General features: G+C 38.5%; 1 protein-coding gene across 1 annotated transcript; it reads right to left on the bottom strand.

Moving 5' to 3' along the window:
• Positions 1-231: 231 nt before the first annotated feature.
• On the bottom strand, positions 232-23,188 carry FTSHI1 (FtsH extracellular protease family). Its single transcript, XM_010269311.3, has 15 exons — positions 22,160-23,188; positions 21,970-22,054; positions 20,614-21,048; positions 20,449-20,502; positions 20,283-20,348; positions 19,341-19,436; positions 19,129-19,257; positions 17,126-17,178; positions 12,185-12,380; positions 10,682-10,796; positions 2,513-2,787; positions 2,071-2,154; positions 1,700-1,812; positions 1,358-1,607; positions 232-854 (listed from the first exon to the last, which is right to left on the bottom strand). The coding sequence occupies exons 1-15, from the start codon at positions 22,873-22,875 to the stop codon at positions 666-668; spliced, it is 2,856 nt and encodes a 951-aa protein (XP_010267613.2). The 5' UTR covers positions 22,876-23,188; the 3' UTR covers positions 232-665.
• Positions 23,189-24,228: the final 1,040 nt, after the last annotated feature.

Raw genomic sequence — 24,228 nt, 5'->3', positions numbered from 1 at the left:
TAAAAGATGCATCAGATCCATTATTTATGAGAACAAGTCATATCCTATGCAACTTATAGATTTTAATTACTAAAATAGTTCTCTTTTTTATTATTTTATTTCTATAAATTATCCAAAAACCAAAATTTTTAAAAATGTTTTCTTGGCATAAATTGTTGATGGATCAATGGACTTGATAGATTATTCATAGATCCATCTTTCATATTCCACCTGTGCCATGTGTCAGTCACATTGGAAATCATTACACATTGTATTTGGTATTTTAAACCTTGGCAATAGGGAGAAATCATTACACATTGTATTTGGTATTTTAAACCTTGGCGATAGGGATTCAAATTTCAAAACATTGGTGACGGGGGAAGAAAACAACCACAATCAAAAAAAATTAAAAAAAGAAAATAGCAGTAAGTTACATGGTGACGGGGGATGCCAATCAAGGAAAGTCACAACTCTTCTACATCCAGAACCAATCGAGGGAATCTGCACTCTGAACATAGATATGCTCTCAATTTTGCCTTCATCAGAAGCATCAGCCAGGTAAAAACCTATTTGCTGTTGAAAGAGGCAAATAGAGAACTCTAGTAGGAACGTTTTTGTGCAACTCCTAAAATTTCCCCTGCACACTTGAGGAGAACAACCTCCTCTTAGTTGCATCACCAATCTGGTTACAAGATCTTCTCTTTTGAGGAAGTTAGCAGGGAAAGCTCCAAATCATGCCCTTGTTCCACATCAAACATGGGCAGGTTTCCAGGCTGATCCTCTTCCAAAAGAATGCTTACGGGTGTCTCAGCAGGATATTTGTTAAGGATAAATTCAATCTGTTCGCCACTGATCTCTTTCTGATCCACAAGAACCTGCAAAGCAAGGTCAAATGTCAATAACCACCCATGGGTCAGAATGCCACAGCAACCAAGTAACTGCATATGTTGACGAGTTTCATCATACCCATCAAAAGAAAACAGAATAAAAAGAATGTACAAGAGAATAAATCAACAAGGCAATGTATGACACTGTAATTTACAAATATCGTATTCTCATATCCATAACATGCGCATTTGATCCAGCCTCCTTATCCAAATGTTAATTCTCCTTTTTTTTCTAATATTTGAGCATGCCAGGAGACATGAACCAGATCACTGCTCTCTTTAGTAACTTGAAGTATATGCTAATATGCCTTTCCTTCTGGATTATTAGTATTCCCAGCCTCCAACTATAGTAATTGAGAACCCTTGAATCATATTACCTCAGAACTTCAAATGGTTTCGTTCTTCAGTTGCCCTTGTTCACCATGCTATCAATATATCTGCTATGCTCTTTATGAAAGAAGGGGAGGAGTGTAAAAGGAAGATATCCATACCTTCACGGTTTTGAGCAAAGCTGCATGATGCTGCCTCAGCAAAGACACAGTTTTCTTGTACGTTGTACAGACCAGCTCTTCAGTTCTTTGGGCAACCTGATCATCCAAATTAAAGTTGATTGGTGGTTCAACCAGGCCATAGTCATCATAAAGTGATCCTTCAAAGTCCAGTCTTGGACCCACAAAGCTAACTTTTTTCCTCCAAGGAGGTGGTTCTCCATGTATGGCCATTGGATTCTCCAAATTCCATCTGTAGAAAGACGAAGAGAAATAACTTCAAAATTGTCCAGCATGTATGAAAATTCTAATCAGGATCAGGATGTACTAGGTAAGTGAGCCCACATGGTTAAAATTTTACGAGCAAGCCAAGATGCATCTCCAAGGTAGCTAACAGATGCTCTTGATGTATCCCGTCCATAAATAACCTCTTCAGCAGCTCTACCTCCAAGCAATACCTTACATAGGATTGAACTCCAATGAGTAGTAGACAATTTAGGGAAATTTTTGCAATCCTCATTGAGCTTCTATATATTCTCCTGAGATTTAAAACCCTAAATATACACTTAGATCCATGACAACACAGTGTACAATAGGTATTTTATGGACTCATATCAATGATTACAAATAGAGGTGCATATGTGGAAAGTCCTATACTAAATCTCTAAGCATATAGAGAACCCGTTTAATGGCAAGTAGTGCCTGAGAAGCCATACCTGAAGGCGATGCAGCAATTGAGGCCGGCGCTCAAACATGTAAGATTCATCACCAAGGCGATGGAAAACAATTTGAGAGTATGTCTGCATGTTTCAATTGACAAATATATGTTTACTGTAAATGTAAGTTTAACCAAACAAAGACATGATAATTATCCAGGAGGAAAATTTGGATCAACATCCACATGCCGGGCCTATACACTCACACCCATTGAAAAGTGAACCCAACCATATCAGGGCTAGACCAACCTAACGGATCTTGTCTGCATGATCCCTGACTTCTATGCTCTTTCTAGTCAGGAAAATATCTATTCTTGATCCAAATACAATAATTTCTGACACCTATAGGTATGTGCACAACATAACCAGATCTGACCTTTTGTACATCTCAATATAGAAAAAAAATATTAGACAATAATTGAAAGAACACAAGAACAAAGACCTGGCCACGAGGATTGATGGAGATGCGTTCACAGAACTCAACCTTCGCATCTTCAAACCGCCTCAGCAAATGCGATGTCATTGCCATCCCAACCTCAGTGGTGGCTCTGCGGCATTGCCCTTGATGACCTAATTCAATTCCTACACGTTTAGGGCCCACCGTGAGTCGATCAACTGCACCATCCACATCTGACTGAAGAATTGCTTCATGTCCTTTCCTTACTGCCACCAAAGCAGCCTCCTGCAACAGTTGTGCCAACTTTGCTCCAGTCCATCCTGATAATGAAACATATGGCTTACTCAATAACTTTAGTAACAGTTACTGTAATTTGTTGTATGAACATACTCTCTAAGGCGTGAATAAACCTTATATGAATTCCTAACTATTTGGGATCAGCTACATTAATCCTGTTTTACCCACACCCATTTTGACCTGCCACTAGCTCTTTCAGACCCAACTTCCAACAAATCACTTTTTCCTACAGGTGTCAAACTATAACACACGGTCTTCCATATACATAGCAAAAACCACCTTAGCCTACTTTACCTCATTTTATCACCTATTGGAGCTACTCCTAAACTCTTACAGAAATGCTCATTTAAAATCCTGCAGAGTTTTACCACTCGTCCATCTCAACACTATTAAAAGTATGAATGAAAGTGTGGAACTTTTTTTACTAAAATACCCCTACCTTTCGATTTAGCCCCTCTCTGATTGTGAGGACCGAAAATATAATTTAAAGTTTTAAACTTCTACTTTTCACCTCATTTAGTTCTCTCTCATTGAGTCTTATATTTAAGGTATTAATTCCCATTCTCACTCATTAAATCTCATATTTAAGGTGTTTTTTCTCACCAATAAATTTTGTTAATTGGATCCACATCCAATACTTTTAACAATGTAAAACCCATGTTTTTTTAACTCAGCCAAAAATGAAACTGTTGTTCTGTCCAGGTGGCAGGTAAGTAATTCAACCATCTGGGTCAAATGGGTCAACCCATGATGCCATTATTAAATAATAAAAATTACAAAAGATAAAAAAACATAAATAACCAAAAATAAAAATTTTTTGTAGAAAACATTTGGGCACATCTCTATTTTTTTTATTGGAAACGGTAACTTCATTAATACAACTTAAGAATAACTTTCCACAGTTAAGTACAGCTGTCAACCCCTAAATAGGTGTTGAGCCCCCAATAATCTTTCTTACAAAACTGCCCAGAACATTCTCTCCCTCACAGTCCCTTGTTCAGCCAACGTGTCAGCTAAACCATTAGCTGATCTCCTTGTCCATTTGAAGCATGCACGATCTCCCTTGTTATGTTGAAGATTTCCCTTATGGGCTGTGTCTAATATTATATATTCATCATATTAAACAAAAATAAATGTGACAAACAAGAATTATTTTTATATAAATAGAAATATAAAAAATACAGAAAAAATGAACGCATATTATTACCATCATCATCTAGTGTATAAAAATGTCATTACCCATTGGTCCCAACTATCAAGGATCTTGGGAAGGGTAGACTGGATTTGGTCCTAACCTTTGGCATACATGGTGCAAAATCTTGGACTGACAAGTATGACAAAACAGGTACAAATGGTTAGGTCTGTCACTTTGTGGGAAAAAAGTGCAAATGGTTAGGTTTATATCCAGTTTTCCTAATACCTCGGATACGACTTTAATGAAAAAAGTTCTCTAATCAAGTCAAGCAGGGAGCTTCCCTATCATGACCTACCCTATTTCTGTCACATGAGTGATCCCTTTGGTTTCGTCGCATGTTTAATCTTCTTGTCTTCATTCATGCATCTGTAACCTTTAAAAGCAAATTTGCATTAGTTTTTTATTGCATTCTTTTACCAGTTCTACATTGGACAAGATTAATTTTGAAGACCTGTCTTAAAAAATAATTTGTTGTTTTGTCTAGAAATAATTTGGCATGAAACTTACTAAATAAAATTTTCAGATTTACCTGTTACTAAATAGGGTTTCATGCTCACCAGATAGAAATCTAGTCATAAGAATTAGTATTAGGAGATTCAAAAGTGGTGATAGGGTGGTTGAATAAGTAGTAGGAGCTTGGATGTTCAGACAACATGATCAGAGAAATAAGAAATCTCGCTGCTGAACTGAAAAGTCAGCAAACAACATGGCCGATGGCTTTGCCAAATTAAACAGAAGTGAATTGTATTGAGGAATTGTAAACCAGGATTAGGGGCGCACTGTAATTTGTAATTGCATGAAGGCTAGACGAAGCTAGCTCTCTTAGTGGGTATAAAATCCATTAGGTGTAATTTCCAGATTGTAGTTCGATAGAACTAGAAGAGAGAAGAGAGAAAAGAGAAATCTATTCAAAGTACTATAGCTGGCGGCGCCTAAGTTAGTATTTATACTTAGGGCGACAGCTCATAACTAATACAATGAGAAAAGATAGAAAAAACCCTTACTAGGCCGCAGGCCTCTACACATTACAACACTCCCCCTCAAGTTGGAGCATATATATCAATCATGCCCAACTAGTCACACAGTTCATTATGTCACAAATAATGAAGACCCTTTGTAAGGACATCAGCTAGTTGTTCCTTGGAACTAATGTAAGGAGTACAAACTTCCCCCATTTTCAAGTTTCTCCCTTATGAAGTGCTTATCGACTTCAATATGCTTGGTTCTGTCATGAAGAACTGGATTGTATGCAATATTAATGGCTGCCTTCTTGTCACTAGGGGTGAGCATTCGGTTTATTCGGTTAAAAAATGAACCGAATAAACTGAAATTTTAATAACCGAACTAAAAAAATAAAAACCGAAACCGAAACCAAAATTTTTGGTTCGGTTATTTCAGTTAAAACCAAATTTTAATAATATACACTTTATTATATATATTATAATATATATTACATATTATATATTATGAAATCTAATTTCAGTATATTATATATTATATATTACATAATATATATTATATATAATAATAAAAAGTTTGGTTAATTCGGTTAACCAAAATTCTAATTCCAAAAACCAAAACCGAAATAACCGAACCGATTTAACCAAAAATCGAAACCAGAATTTTCGGTTCAGTTACTAGATCTGGCCACTACACTTTGCTTTTGGCTTCTCCAAGTGACTAAGTTTCCACCAACAAAGGTACAATATCCACTAGTTGATTTCCTATCATCAACTGCTCCAGTCCAATCTGCATCTGTATAGACTTCCACTTTCATATGATCATGTTTCTTGAAAAGTAGCTCAGTTCCTGGATACTTCTTTATATATCTGAGTACCCTCTTAGCTGCCTCTAGATGGGAAGATATTGGTGCATACATAAACTAAGGACACCAACAGCATAAGCTATATCTGGTCGAGTCATTAACAGGTAGAGAAGTCTTCCTACCAACCTCTGAAATTTCTTGACATCTGTCACTAGTTCTCCAATACAATCACCAAGCCAATGGTTTTCTTCAATAGGAGAGTCTACAGACTTTGCTCCTAACTTTCCTGTGTCCTGCAAAAGATCTAGGACATACTTCCTTTGGGAAATCAAGATGCCCTTTTTGAGCAGGCAACCTCAATACCAAGGAAATAACATAGTTGTCCCAGATCTTTCACCTCAAACTGGATAGCAAGGGATTCTTTGACCTTTTTAATCTCAGAGTCCCAATTCCCCGTAATCACAATGTCGTCAACGTAGACAATTAATACCACAACATTCTTCTAGTTTCTCTTGACAAATAGAGTATGGTCAGATTGGCACTACTTGAACCCAATTTGTTGTGGAGCCAAGTGAAATCTATTGAGCCAGGCCCTTGGGGATCGTTTCAAAGCATATAAAGATTTTTTTAGTTTGCAAACTTTCCCTTCACACCCTTGTGCTACAAACCCAAGAGGTTGAATCATGTAAACTTCTTCTTCCAGATCTCCATTTAAGAAAGCATTTTTTATGTCCAATTGGTGGAGCTCCCAATCAAAGTTAATAGCCAAGGAAAGTATAATCCGGATAGTGTTCATTTTAGCAACCAGGGCAAAAGTCTTTGCATAATCAACCCCATATACCTGAGTATACCCTTTTGCAACTAACATAAATTTATACCTCTCAACCGACCCATCTGCTCTATGCTTTACTATGAATACCCACTTGCATCCCACTAACTCCTTGCCTTCAGGAAGATTCACCAACTCCCAGGTGTTGTTTTTGTGAAGAGCACTAATTTCTTCTTTCATTGCCTTTGTCCATTCAGGTATAGATAAGGCTTCTGCAACACTTTTGGGAATGGAGACGGAATCAATGGCAGTCAAAAAGGCGAAATGCGGAAGCAATGTGTCATAGGATAAGAACTGAGCAATAGGATGGCTTAATAGTACATGATCGAACCCCTTTTCTATGAGCGATTGGGACATCAAGATCATTAGTATGATCATCAATAGCAATAGGTTCAGTAATATCAAAAGGAACAAGGGTACTTGGATTTTCCTTCAAGGAGTCAGAAGGTGTTGGATGTATAGTCTCAAGTTGCTCCACAGCCCTCGAATTCAGCAGTCCCTTACAGCACCTCAAGAAGACACGGAATGGAGAAGAGTCAGGAATAAAGGGAAGAGGGATTTGAGGAAATGCAGCTTACCTCTCCTCCTTCGCACTATTCTCCCCCTGAGGAGAGGCTTGAAAGAAGGGTTCAGACTCAAAAAAGGACACATCCATCGACACAAAGTACTTGTGTGTGACCAGATTGAAACATTTATAACCCTTCTGGGAAGAGGAATAACCCAAGAAAACACACAGAACAGATTTGGGATCCAATTTACCCCGATTAGGAGATAGATCATGAATAAAGCACTTACACCCAAACACACATAGAGGAATGGAAAATAAAGGGGATTGAGGGAAAAAAAGTTGATGTGGGGCCTTGTATTGCAGGAGGCGTGATGGCATACCATTAATAACATAAGTTGCAGCCATCACAGCATCAACCCAAAACCGTTTTGGAACATGCATGTGAAGCATCATACTATGGGCAACTTCTGGAACATGAGCTTCTATGAAGAGATCCATGTGAGGAGAAAAACTCGTCTAAGTCATGATGGAAATACTCATTTGCATTATCCAATTGGAAAATTTGGACTTCCAACATAAAATTGAGTGAAAACCATACGATGGAAATCTTGCACAATCTTGAGTACCTCTTCTCTCGAATGCATAGGATATAGCCAAGTGTATCTTGAATAGTCATCAATAAAGCTGATAAAGTACTTGTACCCACCCTCAGTAGGTATGTTTACAAGGCCCCAAACATCAAAAAAGACAACATGGGAAGGAAAAGTTGATCTTTTATTATTTGATGAAAAAGTTGTTCTACAATGCTTACTCAACTGAAACGTTTCACAATGTAAATTAGTAATAGACACTGACTTGAACAATTCAGGAAACATAACTTTCAAAGACTCAAAGGACAAATGACCAAGGCGGTTATGCCATAGCCATAGTTGACTGTTTGTAGACTGACTCATAGATTGACTCATAAGACTCACAAAGGTTGATGCCACAGGGCCAACTTTATTCTCCAAGATGTAGAGGCCATCAACCATGCGTCATTTACCAATCATCATCCCTGAGGTTAAATCCTGGAAAACACAAGAATGAGGAAAAAATGTACACAACAGTTTAAAGACTAAGTAATATTGCTTGTAGATAACAAATTAATAGGAAGTTTAGGAGCATGAAGGGTATGGGATAAAACAAGACCATCAGGAAGGGATATAGATTCCTGACCAGCAATGGTGGATAGAGACCCATCAGCAAGTCTCACTTTATCCCTTCCAGAGAGAAGAGTGTAGGTCTGAAAGAGACTTGACTTACCAGTCATATGGTTTAATGCCCCTGAGTCAAATGACCCAAGGTGACTCGAGAGCAGAGGTACACACATGAAATGAAGAAGCACCTTTACCTGATGTAGAAGCGAATGAGGTAGAAGGGGTAGGAACCAACCTATCCAACTGCCCAAGTGTCCTACCATACAATTCCATATGATCTCTAAGAGAGTTGATGTTGTCTTCCTTAGGATCAGAACCACTAGGATGCTCTTGAGGAAACACAGTAGTTTGATTATTTTGTTGATAGTCTTGTGTGGCCAGATTTGCATAACTAAATTTCTTCTAAGGAGGCTTCTTTGAAGTGTCTTGATTTTTGTTTGCCTACTTGGGCTTACCCACTAACTCCCAACAGGTTTCCCAAGTGTGTCTAGGCTTCTGACAATGAGTACACCACAGTTTATCCTTATCTTCACCTTTCCTCGGTTCTCCCTTTTTCATTCCTGTATTACCCCCTCTTGCAGCTAGGGCAACAGGTTGCTCCCCCTCAGAAACATTCATTAGATTTTTTCTGCTCTCGTCAGATTGGACTAGGGCATATACTTCCTGAACTGAAGGAAGTTCTCTACTTCCCAAAATCTGCACCCAAAGAGGCTCATAAGCCGGATTCAGCCCATGCAAGAAAGCAAAAAACTGCTGCTGGGAGACAAGTTTTTTGTAGGCTTGTGCATCTTCATATTCTTCCAGTCAATAGTCTAATTAGTCCAGTTCCTTGCAGACCGATGTAAGGGATGAATAATACGTAGATAGGCTACGGTCCCCTTGCTTACAAGTAGATGGTTCTGCTTGAAGTTGATAAATCTTGGCAAAGTGCCTCTATTCAGAATAGGTTGCCTTGGCTTGTTCCCAAATTTCACAAGATGTGTCAGCCCATATGAAATTTTTCTTTACATGAGGCAACATGGAGCCTAACAGCCATGACATAACCATGCTGTTCTTTTGATCCCATCTATCATGTTCAGCAGTACCACACTTTGGTTCTTTTATTTTTCCACTTATATAACCAGCCTTCCCCCTAGCTATGATATAAAGTTTGATGCCTTTGGACCAACCCAGATAGTTCAAGCCATCAAAGGGGGTAATAGACAGAGAAATTCATGTTGTCCATTCCCCCATTTAGGTTTCCTTGTTGTGAAGTAATGTCAGAGGTTGCAGAATCCTCAGTGGCCATTTCCACAAAAAAATTACTGCTGTTTTTTTAAAAAACCAATTTGATATAGAGGGTTTTCTCTTCGGAAAAATAAGTAGGCTCCAAAAACACAGGTTTAACAGCACTGTAGGTCAATAATTCTTAGTTGAAACACTTCGGTTTGCAAAAGGAGGAGACAACCAGTCCCTACGACCTCAGAACTGTGACATTCACAGTGGTCAAAATTTACTTATGAATGTACCAGTACATACCTGGCTTCCATGACCCGCAGCACAGAGAAAACCCTTAGAAAAGGCAAGTTTTAATGCATTCGACTGCCACCACAAACCCAGAAAAACACCTTACTGCATTCGGTTGCCACCACAGATCTAGATATATCTTTTACTGCATTCAGCTACCACCACACCCTTCTTCTTGGTACAGCGACCAAGAGAGAAGAAAGAAAAAAAAAGAGGGTTGAAAGTTGCACCCAGAAGAAGCACACGATAGAGTCGTCAATCAGAATAGTTTTTTTCAGAAAAGGAAAGAAAACCAGATCTGAGAAGGTTGCGCCCAGATCAGAGCTCTAATACCATGTGGTTCGATAGAACTAGAAGAGAGAAGAGAGAAAAGAGAAATCTATTCAAAGTACTGTAGCTGGCAGCGCCTAAGTTAGTATTTATACTTAGGGCGACAGCTCATAACTAATACAATGAGAAAAGACAAAAAAACCCTTACTAGGCCACAGGCCTTCTACACATTACAATACAGATGTTTGTTATTAACAGACGAATTTTTACAGTTACTGGTCAAAATGGCAGTATAAGTGAAGAAAAATACTTTTAGCCTTTGTAGATCGGGCATACAAACTGATTAATCATTTTTTGCAATTTATTATCCTAAGCGTTAAAAATGGTGCATTAACCTTAACAGCATAAATTTTTAAAGCCATTATTCAATGCTGGTGCCGGCTATTCAGGGTCTTGTGAAGGGTGGATTGGATATGAACTTAATCTCCAGCTCTCACATTAACAGCATTTTTTTGGAAACTATTTCATAGTAATTTGTCTATAGCTGTTTACTAGGTACATAATGTTTTATTAGAAAAAGATTGCAACTCAACCTAACAAGATAGCACAAAATGAATTGAGGACATCCTCAAACAGAAAATAGCCTACCAGGTAAATTTTGTGCATAAGTACCCAGGTCAACAGACGGTGACATTTTCACTTTGCGAGCATGAACCTTCAAGATGTCCAACCTCCCTTTGGCTCCCGGAGGTCGGATTCTTATCTGTAAGAAGAATTTCAGAAACCGATCAATAGAAAGGAATACCAGAATGAGAGAACTGAAGCTGTCATTTGACAATTGTTATCATGACCACATAATGATGAAATTTTCAAATGGAGATAAAGCTACATTGGATTAAGAGAAGTACAAATTCCTTTGCGGATGCACTAAACAAGGTGTGGGAAGAGAGTGTCTTTTGTGGGCAATGTTGTAAACTGTATTTTGTTCTCAGGGAGGGTTAAGAGGTTTTACCCCTCCCCTTGTTCCTTTGTATCTCCTTCTCTTTTTTAATAAAAGTTCTCTTATTTATCATAAGAAAAGTGGCATGTCCATTTTGAAAAACCTGGCAACAGGAATGGCCAGTTGAAAGTTGAGTTTGAAACAGAGAAGGAACCCTGGAGTTGCAGTTGCCCAAATCAGCTCTGAAGTATGTTCCTTTTATACCTTGGGAAATCCAGCATTCCCATTTGCTAACAATAAAAAGGGAAAAATTACCAATGTTTGAATTACTACAAATGTCAAGCTTGTTCTGTTTAAATCCATATCTATTGTTAAATTATTAGTGCTTCAATCATTTCTTACTACTTCTATCCATGTCCTTTTTGGGGTCTAAACCTAGCTCTTCTAGCCCCTTCCACTTGTAACAAATCACTCCTAACTGGAGCTCCTGTACTGTGTGTGCACTGTGTCAAAATGACATTTAGAAAAGGGAAGCATTTTAATTTGAAACACCCCAATTTATTCATGAGAAGTCAAAGTGCCACTAATCTAATCATTATTCCCTACAAATCTACAGGCTCCATTTTGCATCAAAGACAGCTTCAAATGTGCAACATTTTGACCTTTTCACCACACAGACTTGATAGAAATCATTATTCTATACAAATAGTTTTCTCCTATTTAAAATCTACACATTTTTTTGGAGGTAAAATAAAATCTAATTAAAAGGAAAAGAAATTACAATAAAGGTGAGCAACAGTCACCCAATAGAAGAGAAATAATAAACCACCTCCAACAAACTCAAATTCTTAGGCACGTACTTCACTTACCACCACAAACAACCAACACTCTCAACCATAAATATAGACATACGCCCAAACCCTGATAATCTTATAAAACAAAACAAACAGAAAAAAAAAAAAAAAAAAAAAAAACCCAACCCCACTGATTCCATCTACAACCACTACACCCCCTACACATTGCTCACAGCTTTGTGGGGTTTTCCCCTTTTTAAATCTTTATGAGTTGTGTTGATCAATTATTATCACTACAAAGCCAGCATATGGTTAATGTAAAGTGAAATTGATGAAGAAACAATCTTAAGCTTGGGGAATGGCTAAAATCCATTATGCAAGAGCTGAAATGGACAGCACAATTTACCAGAAGCAAACCTTACGATCAAAACGACCTGGTCGAAGAAGTGCTGGATCTAACAAATCCATACGATTAGTAGCACCTAAGAATATAACACCTTTGCCAGTATCAAACCCATCAAGCTCTATCAGAAGCTGGTTCAGTGTAGTTTCTCTCTCTTGAGTAGCAGCATTATATAGATAATTGGTGGATTCACTGAAAATTCCTTGTCGCCTGATCATTCCAAAAGAAAAACAATAATATTTTCCCAAGTTGAATAAAGATTGCTGTACTTTTGAACTGACAAATAAAACAAAATCTACTTTTTATATACCATAATCAAATTTACCATGACCATAGAAATTGAGAAAAAGAAGATTCAGGCAATTAATATAAAATACATGTTTTCTGACTACAAAAAGTAAGAAAGTGAGGTTTACTGGTTGTTAAATAAACTAAAAGGGGATCTTAGTAGAGGTTTACTCATTACTGTTTCAAAAAAGATGCAGATGAGGTTTACTATTTGGTACAATAGTTACAAAAAGGGATTTTAGTAGAGGCTTACTGATTGGTATAGAACAGAGGGCATAAACACCTCAGAACAAAGTTGTACTATATGCCTGTATGACATCATCAGCCTTGCACATCTCAATGGGTAAAATTTCCCCAGACTTGGGTTAACATGTCACTTAGTTGTTACACTAGTATAAACCCCCATCAATATGAATGAATAGGGTCATAAGCAATGGTTTAAGTTTTAAAAATCTCTATAAAACAGAAGAATGGTTTTTGCACAAACTCAAAATAGGTTCACTATTTTATACATCTTTTGGGTGAGAAATATAGATTAGTTTCAACAAAAGAAATAAGGCAAGAACTCCAAGCATAGAAGATGGAAAAAAAAGGCCTAAAGGAATCTGACTCTTCCTCTGGGAAACAAAAAGGTCTAGAGGTTTGGCCACCACCTATAGGTGGTTGTATGAAACTGAATTTTGATGGCAGCAATATGGGCAATCCGGGCCCCTCAGGCATTGGAGGGGTGATTAGGGATGAGAGTGGAGCTATTTGTGCCTTGTTTTTAGACCTGTTCATGGGCCGGGCCAAGCCGGGCTTTTACTCTTCATTAACAGAATTTTTTCAGGCCTGAGCCCGAGCCTGGCCCTCACAAAAAGTCTGAAGCCCGAACTAACAAAAGGCTTTGAACATTTCATGGATGAGATGGGAACGAGTAGTGGTCACCGCCGGAGACAGAGAAAGGAAGATAACGAGAGAGAGAGAGAGAGAGAGAGAGAGAGAAAGAGAGAGAGAGGACATGATCAGTGGTCATAGCCAGAGAGAGAGATTGGTGGCGTCGGTGCCTGAGTTCGCCTCTAAGAGTGAGAACAGTGCCTAAGACTCTGGGAGTGAGAATGAGAAGACAAAACGATGAAAAGAGGGAAACTGGGAAAGGTTAGTCGAGTTGGGGAATAGGGATTTAGGGTTTAGAAACTAGTCGGGCCGGGCCGAGCTTTTTTGACAAATCCCGAGCCCAGCCCGAAAAATAATTGAGTCGAGCTTTTAGGCCCGAGGTCAAGCCTGTAGGCTTAAAAATCATGTTCAAGCCCGTCCGAGGGGCGGGCCAGGCCGTCAGGCTACCCGACCCATGAACGGTCTGCTTGTTTTCAGGACCAATTGAACAAGGTGATTCAGTAAGAGAAGAATTCCTAGCAGCAGTTTTTGGGGTTGAGAAAGCCAAAGAATTGGAGTGGGTAGTTTGATCATTGAAGGTTTGGTCTGTGGGTGGTTGGATGAAACTGAATTCTGATGGCAGCAATGTGGGCAATCCAGGCCCCTCAGGCATTGGAGGGGTGATTAGGGATGAGAGTGGTGATATTTGTGCCTTGTTTTCAGGACCAATTGAGCAAGGTGATTCGGTAAGAAAAGAATTTCTAGCAGCAGTTTTTGGGGTTGAGAAAGTCAAAGAATTGGGAGTTTGGTAGTTTGATCATTGAAGGTGATTCAAAGATTGTAGTGGGATGGCTGAGAAAAGGTGAGGGAATGATTTGGAAGTTTAGAAATGAGTTTGGCACTTCAAATGGCTTTCAAAATATATGAATGCTCAAATAAGATGGGTTAGAAGATCTGATAAATAGTTTAGCAGAAAGTTTAGCCAAGCAAGCGGTTTAAAGACATATGTACTAGGCACAATTGTAAAATAGTTGGGGGTCTAATTCTGTAATAGGTTTGCTAGTTTCTCACAACTTCTTGTTCTACTTCTTTTTATGAATGAATTGGCAATTTTATTAAAGAGAACAAACAAGAGTACAATCAGCCTTGAAGGAGGCACAAGGTGTAACCTCCCCTTTAGGGTGAGTACAAACCCAAGTCTTAACAAAAACAGAACAGAACTATAGATTAGCCCAATACAAAGAAGCCTGAGAAACCCCTTGTTTGGCCAGAGAGTCTGCCAAAGCATTTGCTGATATGCTAATCCACTGGAAATTGACTAACATATTCCTTGTGACCCATTTTACTTTTTTCAGGAGATCTCTGTAGCCCCAAACAGCACTGATCGGATTCAGCAGCCAGCCCACTACCACCTTGGAGTCACCTTCTACCAATAGGTTCTGCACCCCAAATTGGTTAGCAATTTGTAGGCCTTGTATAGATGCAAGTATTTCAGCCCTTGTTGAATCTCCAACTCCCACTGGACCTGAGAGTAAAGAGATAATGTTGCTGTCCTTGTCCCTCAAAACCCCTCTAACGCCTGAGGGCCCTAGGTTGTCTTGGCTGCTACCATCAAAGTTCAGCTTTACAACCCCTTCTGGAGGGGGTGTCCACCTTGTACTTTGTTCCTGTTATCCTTAATGAAATTCTGATTTTTCGTGTTGCAGATCAGGAAAAAAAAAAACAAAAAAAAAGTCTTTCTCCATCATTGCAGTATCATTCCAACTTACATGAAAAGATGTGGAACAAATCCCCTTGAATTCTTGGAGAATGGAAGACCAATAAGAAACAAAATAAGGGACCAAATATTGTTGAGCAATGAATTGACAGGGTAAAAGTAATCTTTCTTTTCTTCCTAATAACCCAGCTAATAACTAGATGATCCATTTATTACTACTAGTATAGAATATGTTACATCCCTTTCTAAAAGAAGGGCGTTAAAATGTTTCGCACCTCAAAATCTTAATATGATTGGGATCTGGTCTGTCTATCTCCAATTGAAATTGGGGTTGTTTGGCAAGTCTTTTTAAGTAGATCTTTTCGCAACCCAGCAGACCAAAAAATGTGCCAAGCATTTTGGAGTTCGTCTTTAAGGATCAAGACCATTTGGTAAGTATCCTTGTATACCAGACTGTTAAAAATGGAGTAGAAGGATATTTTGGGTGCAGAAAGACTGAAAGCTTCATTTGAAGCTTTTTTTTTTTATCAATAACACCATCTTCATTGAATTAAAAGAAAAGAGGGAATATGGATACAAAAGGGGAGATAAAATAACTTAGCTCCCCAAAAACAGAAAACAAAGGGAATGCAAAGAAGAAAGATTAAAAACTATCCCAAAAAACAGACTCCCTATTCACTCCTTGCTTGGCCAACCCATCCGCAAATGAGTTGGCACTCCTCTTCACCCAGTTGTACTGATTCTCAATGTCCCTACCCAGCCATAAGAACTGTTTTTTGTTCATTGTTAAAGTTCCACAAACCACTGTCCTCTGTCTTCAACCAACTAACCACCACCTTCGAATCACCTTCCAGGATCAAACGGCTGATATTTAATTCCTTTGCTCTTCAAATTCCTTCAAGTGCTGCAAGGATCTCAGCCCTAAGAGAGTCACCTTCTCCAATAGGGCCAGAGAATAAAGCAGTAACAATCCCTTCCTCATTCCTGAAGACTCCTCCAATCCCAAAGGACCCTGGATTCCTTACACTGCTGCCATCAAAATTCAGCTTTACAAAGCCCAAGGGGGGAGGGGACCAAAACGGACAAAGAGTCCTCTTGCATCTAGCAATGGAAGCAATCTCTTTCCAGTTTCTTAGCAAGTCATCCACAGGAAAATTTGAAGCTTCCTGATTTTGTGCTGTTTTGGGCCTCCGTGGGCTTTTTGGGGAGTAGGTCTTTCTGGCTTTCTGTATTTTATTGCTAAATGGGAAAAAAAAAAAACAAATTGTGACCTTCTGAGCTTTGGAGAGCCCAAAAGACCTTGCAGGAAGACTTGGCAAACACCCCCTATAGCAATACTAATAATGGCAGCATTCCACTTTACCTCAAGAAGCCTATTTTCCAGTTTGTTTTCTCAAGGAATTCAGCTGAACTAGTACAAATTAAATCCAAACAACATCCAAGCAGTGTTTTAAAAGGCGTGGGAGGTGTATACCTGGAGGCACCCCCAAAACACCCTAAGGCATATGCCAGAGGTGTTGACACCTTTGAGGCATATGCCTCATGTGCAAGAGGCGTAAACCTCATATTCCTCTTTCATGAGGTGCGCCAGAGGTGTTATGCATCATTATTCTTCTTAATATAAAATATTTTTATTAAAAATAAAGAAAAATGAGATCCTCCTTCCTCTCCCTCCTCCTCCCCCACCCTCTTCTTTCTCCTCATCCCCCTCCTCTTAAGGAGGCATATGCCTCCTTGTGTTCAGGAGGCTTACGCCTCTTGTGTTTTGAACTACGCTTCACGCCTCTAGGTGGTGGAAAGCCTCACATGACACCTTCATGTTTTAAAACATTGCATCCAAGCACAAAGAAATACACATGCACGCCATGAAAAACAATAATTTCAACATAGGGACCTCTTCAACCTGAAGATCAGCCAGGAGACTTGATATCCAGAAGAGAGGAATGAATCCTATCAGGACAAGACTTGAATTCAGAAGAGGAAAATGAACTCTTTCAGCACAAATAATATTACCACAATTATGGAGGTTTCACTAGCTGTAAAATAATTAGTATAGTGTCTGCTCACTAGGAGCAATTGATAATAGCAGCCATACCTAGTTGCCAATGCATCAATTTCATCAATAAAGATAACCGACGGTTTGTTTACCTGCATGAACAAATTGTAAAACTCTTAAGCGATGTTTCAACGTAACTGCATCATGCACCAGGTGACCAATCAAATAAGCACTTAACCTCTAAGATTTTAGGGTGCTGTACACTTTCATTACAATTAAAATCATGTATACAAGTCAATATTTAATTGGGTTCCTAAATATATCTAAAATGCATCTGAAATCACTAGTTGTAAGTTTGTTACATAGCTTACTTTTCAAACTACATAATGAACAAGTACAGTCAGACCTATGGACATCATAGAAACACCTAGGTAGTTCCAGATTTCTATTACCTGGGTGGTAGCCAATGCAGCAGTTGATGTTTAGAAGATATCTCTTGGGAAGAGAAATACGTAGTGCACAAATCTGTCTTGCAGTTGAAACTTGAAAACTATCCACATGAGGTCTGCAGTCCTCCTTGGGTGGAGGCTTTCATGTGGATAGTATAATTGGACATCATATTAATGACCAACCGTTTTGGGTAAGGTTCATTGGGGAGCCTAATGTACAATGTGTTGGGGTAGAAGGGAAAACTTTGGATGTTTGGAAAAATAAAACAGCCCAGGCTGTTTTGGGAGCCTCATGCACATGAACGTTATCATAAGTGCAGGCAAAAGAATATCTACAATCAATATTCTTCTGGCTGTTTTTTCCAAACAGCCAAAGTTTTTCCAAAGTAGACAGTGTAGCTGTAGGTCTACAATCTCTTGCTCCCAAAGAGATGTAATTTTCTTTTCCAAGTAGAAAGTTTCTTAGAGAACTTATCCGGAAGTTACATGATCTAGGATTACCTCCAGACAGCCCAAGGTAAGTGAACAGCCAATCAGAAATTAGGCAATTCAATGGCTATTTTGCACAGATTAAGACTGGATAAATCTCTTAATTATAAAAGATTTATTGGTAGAAGAGGATTCAAGGGTAGCTGTGCACTTGTGCACTAGTTCAAAACCAATAGCAATGTGTTTCTTGGACATGCAGCACATATTGAGAAAAACATTACAATTGGCTAGGGGGATTGCAGGCAACATTTATATGGACTTAAGAGATCAATCTATAGCTTAGTTGATACATTAGCTAGGCAGGGGTGAACAAAAATTTTTATGTATTGCGGGGGGTTCATCCATGAAAATTGATTGCAATTACAGTGTTTTGAAACATTCTTTTTCACACATCAATAAGACTTATGGTCATTAATCAAACAAGAAAGGAAGAAAGAAAGAAAGAAATAGATTAGAGCACCCACAAGTACGATTGCATAAGCTAGATGCACTAAAAGAAAGTAGAAAACTATAAACCTTAAGCCATCAAAGGCAACCACAACAGTTATTAGTTACCAGCATGAAAAAAGATATGCCAAATGAAGGGGCATGGGCATATGATTACCTACAGCATGTTGCCACAATCTCATGCTTTCTTAACAAAAGAGAAGAAACACTGATTTAATAATTACACTCTACAGCACTAACATAAATGTAATGTATATATACTTGTATAGTACAAAACAGCATTAGGATAGATTATACAATCAGTGATACCTACTGTTGTGCCAACCTCATGCTTTCTTAACTAGAAAAAGAATAAACAATGGGATTACAATTATTCTCTGTAGTACTCACATGAAAATGAATCTAATGTGTGAATACAGTACATAATTTCATTAGGATAGAACATCACTTTTTATTATTTATTGCTTATGCTTAAATTATGTGTAATATCAGCATTAGAATGCAGTTCCAGTGACTTTGTTACTGAAACAAACAACCTTTCCTTGAAAGTGGAAACATATAAATGAAGAAAGCTAATGTTGTTTGACCTTTGATGCACAGGCAATACCAATTTATTCAAGATTAAACGTTGGAGCAAAGAAGTCAGCTAAACTAACCACAAATTGTGACAGTGGATGAGAAGGGTAAGACAAAATACTAAATGAAAACTAAAATCACCTTTGCTCTCTTAAATAGATCCCTTATACGGGCAGAACCAACACCAACTAAGACTTCAACAAATTCTGAGCCAGCCATTTGATAAAATGGAACACCAGCTTCACCAGCTATGGCTTTGGCCACCAAGGTCTGAAAACCATGAGAAAAAAATAGTGAACCCACAGGATACAATTGGTAATAGACCTCACAATTCTTTCAAGAATGTAACCTACCTTTCCACATCCAGGAGGCCCCTCCAGAAGAACCCCATGAGGAGGTTTGATCCCCATCTTATCAAATAATTCTGGATTCTTCAAATACCTGACCAACTGCCCCACAGAATATGAATTACGATTTGTATTGCTTCATCTCACAGTAAATGCATGCATGAACATGGTGCATATTGATTGGAAAATGAAATAGAAACGAAAGGACATAAAGAGATAAATAAAGTCAATCAGCATAATCACATAGCTGCGAACTTGCCAAACCAAAGGGACCTTTCCCAATACAAAACTAAAAGATTGCTTCTTTAACCTTCAAGAAATAACAGATAAATAAAAAGTACCAAATGAAAAACTGTATAGCAATTTGACAAAAGCCTTCAACCTTGAAAACTCAAAATTTCTCTTTGATAAGTAACCATGCATTATGTTAATGGTTAGCATGACTCCTGCACAAGGATGACATGCACAACCAATCAAAAAATAATTAGTTCCCTGAGCATAATTCATGAGGATCTCAAAAAATATTTATGTTTCTCTACTCACGGTTATAACAGCAGATAAGCAACCATTGGAATTTTTTAATGTTTCAAAAAGGTAAGGTAATCTTTAATCAGTTACCAAAGATTTGTAACAACCACTACAATTGTTATAAATTTATAGGACATACTCAAGCACGAGATGATTGGTTTAACTTTAACATAAGACCAGGCCTTTTCCACCTTGTGTTGACTGAGCATAATATATCTGCTCCTTATTTACTCTATGTTTTAACCTTTTTTTTCAGCATGGAGTTCTCCACCGGAAATGAAGTTCTTATCCATTGAAAGAAAGGGTATGATTAACCATATAAGTGTGCACAAGTCAGTTATCGAAGCAATGTCCCATCCCTGTTAGCCAACATGTGACCTGTTCTAAGAACTCTCAAAAAAAATACATATATATATATACCTCCTGGAGTTCCTCTACCGCTTCCTCAATCCCTGCCACATCACTAAAGCTGACTCCGGTTGAACCCTGAGGGAATATCATTGAGAGAAGGTATAAGCATTACAATTCCTGATTTATTATTACAATGTCGAAGAATGTGCAAAGCATGTGAGGCATAAAAACTAACATCAACACGAGCTTGTGGTTTAGACTGTCCAAATTCAATGCCCTGCCATATATCCTGTTCAGGACACATCCACCATATATTAAAACATTATAACCAAAATTTGGTGCATAATTAAACTGATCAAAGAATATCGGTAAATCATGATTTTGTATGAAGCACAGTTACCCATTTCCTAAAATTCTTTGGTCTTCTTGAAAGAGTAAACCGGACAAGAAGGACCATGGTCAAAAAAACAATCATGATTGGTTTCAACATCTCGAGACTGGATGATACACCACCAAAAGTGTAAAACTCTTTCAACTTTGAAACAATCCCTCCATCAGCAAAGACATCTACAACATTATCCAAAATTCTCTCTGCAATACCAAAAACTAGACCTAGCACAAGCTTAAGAAATGGTTTTGTCAGAGGCCAGATGATATATACAGCCACCACAAACAGGAAACTGGTGACAGCAAATACTGCTGATGCCAGGAAACCTCCAACAACAACTGCAGCAGCAGCCATTAAAGTTGTCACCATCCCAAGCTCCACCATAATTCTGCTGGATATGGAAGACGCCACTGGATGAGGGTACTCTGGCAATTTGCCCACATAAGACTGCATGATAAGGATCAAATTTTAGAACAAGTAAATAAACAAGAAAAGGAAAGAAAAGAAGATGAAAAGAGAAATGTATATCAATTGAATAAGCATAGTGCACATGATGCAAACAGTATCTGCAAGAAATATAAAACAGAAAATAAAAAGCCTCTAATAATAAATCCTTGAAAAAAATCAATAAGCAATGCACAACTGGTAGCATAAGAAGACATGGTTTTAAGTAACACTAATGTTAATAAAATTAGAAGCTCAATGTGATGTTTGCCAATGTTGACTGATTAGAACAGGACTTTCTATGTTTTACACCTTGTAATCATCATCACTATCATTATCATTATTTGTCTAGTTCCCGTGACTAGGATTGGTTGCAAAGATACTCTTCCTTACTTCCTACATTCCAGTTTATCTGTCTAGGTTTATATCTTCTTTTATAGACTGAATCTTCAAATCTTTCTTACTACCTGAATCAGATTCTTTTTGGAATCCCCCTGTATTTCTAGAACCTTCAATTCATGCAAAAAATCACTTTTCTTCAGAAGTTAGTCATTGGTTTTCGGTTTTCACTTACCATGGCCAAACCATTTCCATGAACTCATGAACTCATTTCTATGATCCCATAGTTCCATCAAATAAATTCATATGTAATCCTTTAAGTCCTACGACCCATCTATCTTTAACATTTTCATTTATGCTGCACGCCGACATTCATTTATCAATATATTGTTTCTTGATTTCCCTACATTCTACTTGAGAGAGAATGGTTCCCTTCAGTCGTGCTTTGCATAGGGCACTCCTTTTCTGAGCTTGTCCTGTTTTCTTCCCCTTCTTACTTTATCACCCAGCTTCCATTAGCTTGCACAAATGCATAAAGTAAACTTTGTAAGCTTTGACAGGCAAAGTAACAAAATCATTGATTACCGTACTGTGAGTCTCGATTTCATATTGAGGACCTCTGTACTCCTCCAATACAATCCTTGCTTGATTCTCACTTAATTTCAATGCCCTATTGGTATATGGAAGATATAAAAAGATTGATGAATATGTAAAAAAGCAAATATAGCACTGTATAAGGAAAATTAATAAAAATAATAAGTAAATTGATACTTGCCACTTGGTTCGTTGCAAACTCTTGTCGCCGGGAATTTCTTTCAGATTCACGACGAAATCACGGTACCCGTAATCACTGGAAACAAGTGCTTTGGAGGTTAATAATTCAACCTTATTGTTCGCCATGGCCTTCATAAAATCTTCAAAACTCATCTTCGGAAGCTCCTCTAAATTCCTGTCGAACTCCTCTTCCTCAGATAGAGTGGCTTTGAATACTGCTTCAGGAACATAAAGCTTCCCTTTGTACTCCCTCAGTATATCCTTGAGATATACGGGTTCTGATGATTCTTCCTTCTTACCGCCAACTTCATCTCCCTGCTTCCCGAACCTCGATTTCTGATACAAGCGTTTCGCAACTCCAAATATCCCATCGACACCTTTACTCAAATTCTGCTTTTCTTTAAGGGTGTAAAAATTGTTACCAACAAGAAACCTGGGTTCTACCTGGCTAGGGTTTTCTTTCAAAACCCTTGTTACAAAATCATCTCGACTACTACTATCTGTCTGCGACACTGAGTCCGAATCCGATTTCCTAAAAACAGCATACGAACGAGAATTAAACCTCGTATAAAGCCTTGTTCTTCCAATGTTTCTACCGGAGCCCAACCGTTTCGGGCGCCCAAGAAAGGAAATCGAGGTTATCTGCAACGTCTGAAAGTTGCCGTTGCATTGGGAATAAAAAATCTTAGCCGATAACGGATTCTGACACGCGTTCATCGTTGGAATAATAGCACTGAGTTCATCAAATTGGGGTTTTAGACGCTAAGAACTCAGCATTTTATTTGAGGGTTTGCTTGGGTATCAGATAGTTGGGATGAGAAACGAGATTATGAGAACAGAAGAAGGAAGGAGTACTGAGAACTGAGAAATGGATGTTCTCTTAGAACTGCTTCTCCCTCCCGTTTATCCAATTTTTTTAAGCGGGCCTCGGGCCTGTGACATTTTGTAGCTGATTCCTGATTGTGATTCCCAAACATTTTGGCTCTTTTGCGTTTGAACTCGACGGGATTCAATTCCTTCGAGTTCACACATTTATGCGCGCAATGCGCTACGTCAACTCATTTTACCCTGCCAAAAGAAAACTCATTTTAATCTGAGCTCCCGTAACTTTTGTTTTTCGACAAAGAGATGATGTACTTCGTCTCGTCTGACTTGAACTCGATTGAAAATTCCTCAATTCCTTCGAGTTCACGCTTTTACGCGCCACGTAAATTTAGCCACCAGTAAGCTAACATTACTAATAGCTTTCAAATCCTAGTACTAGATGATGGAAATTCAGACCCACTCGACGTAGGTAAGATGATCCTCTCCCTTTATATCTTTGTGATGTATGAGAAGGCATTGACTATAACTAGATACATTCAAAATAATTATTGATGAGGGCAGATTTAGCCCTGACATCATGACACGTGGCTAGCGATATACCTCCACCGACCTAATGGAGATTTAGCTGGCGACCTACCTCTATCGATTTAGGGCCCGTTTGGCATGTCTGTCTATGCAATCTTTCAGCTGTCAAGCCGGGAAGACCAATTTTCGGCCTATTTCCATTTGGCACGTAGAAGATCTAGCTGCCAAAAAATGGAACGCCGAAAAGACACGAAAAGCCAATTTTGGGCTGATTTCAGAAAGCTCTAAATGAAGCTTCTTGCGTCTTTCGCATTTTATTCTCGTGCAAAAAGACACGAAAAGACACAAAAATGTGTGTGTTTGCCAAATGTGCTTTGGGTTTCTCAAATCTTCATGCAAAAGCTTAATGCATCTTTTGATTGTCAGAGCTACCAGAAGATCTTCCCAAAAAGACGCACCAAACGGGCCCTTAATGGAGACCCAGTTGGTGACCTACCTCCGCCGACCTACTGGAGACTTGGTGACCTACTAGAGACCTAACAACCTACATCCGTCAACCTACTGGAGACCTGGTGATCTACTTCTACTGACCTACTAGAGACCTAGCAACCTACCCCCGCTGACCTAATGGAGACCCAACTGGTGACCTATCTCCGTTGACTTGGCGACCTACCTCCACCAACCTAACGACCTACCTCTGCCGACCTAGCAACCTAATGG

This window comes from Nelumbo nucifera, chromosome 1 (genome assembly GCF_055504915.1).
Source record: "Nelumbo nucifera cultivar China Antique chromosome 1, China Antique-T2T, whole genome shotgun sequence".
Taxonomy (NCBI): Eukaryota; Viridiplantae; Streptophyta; class Magnoliopsida; order Proteales; family Nelumbonaceae; genus Nelumbo; species Nelumbo nucifera.
Note: the sequence above shows the minus strand (reverse complement) of the source record. Positions and strands in the feature narration are given on the sequence as shown.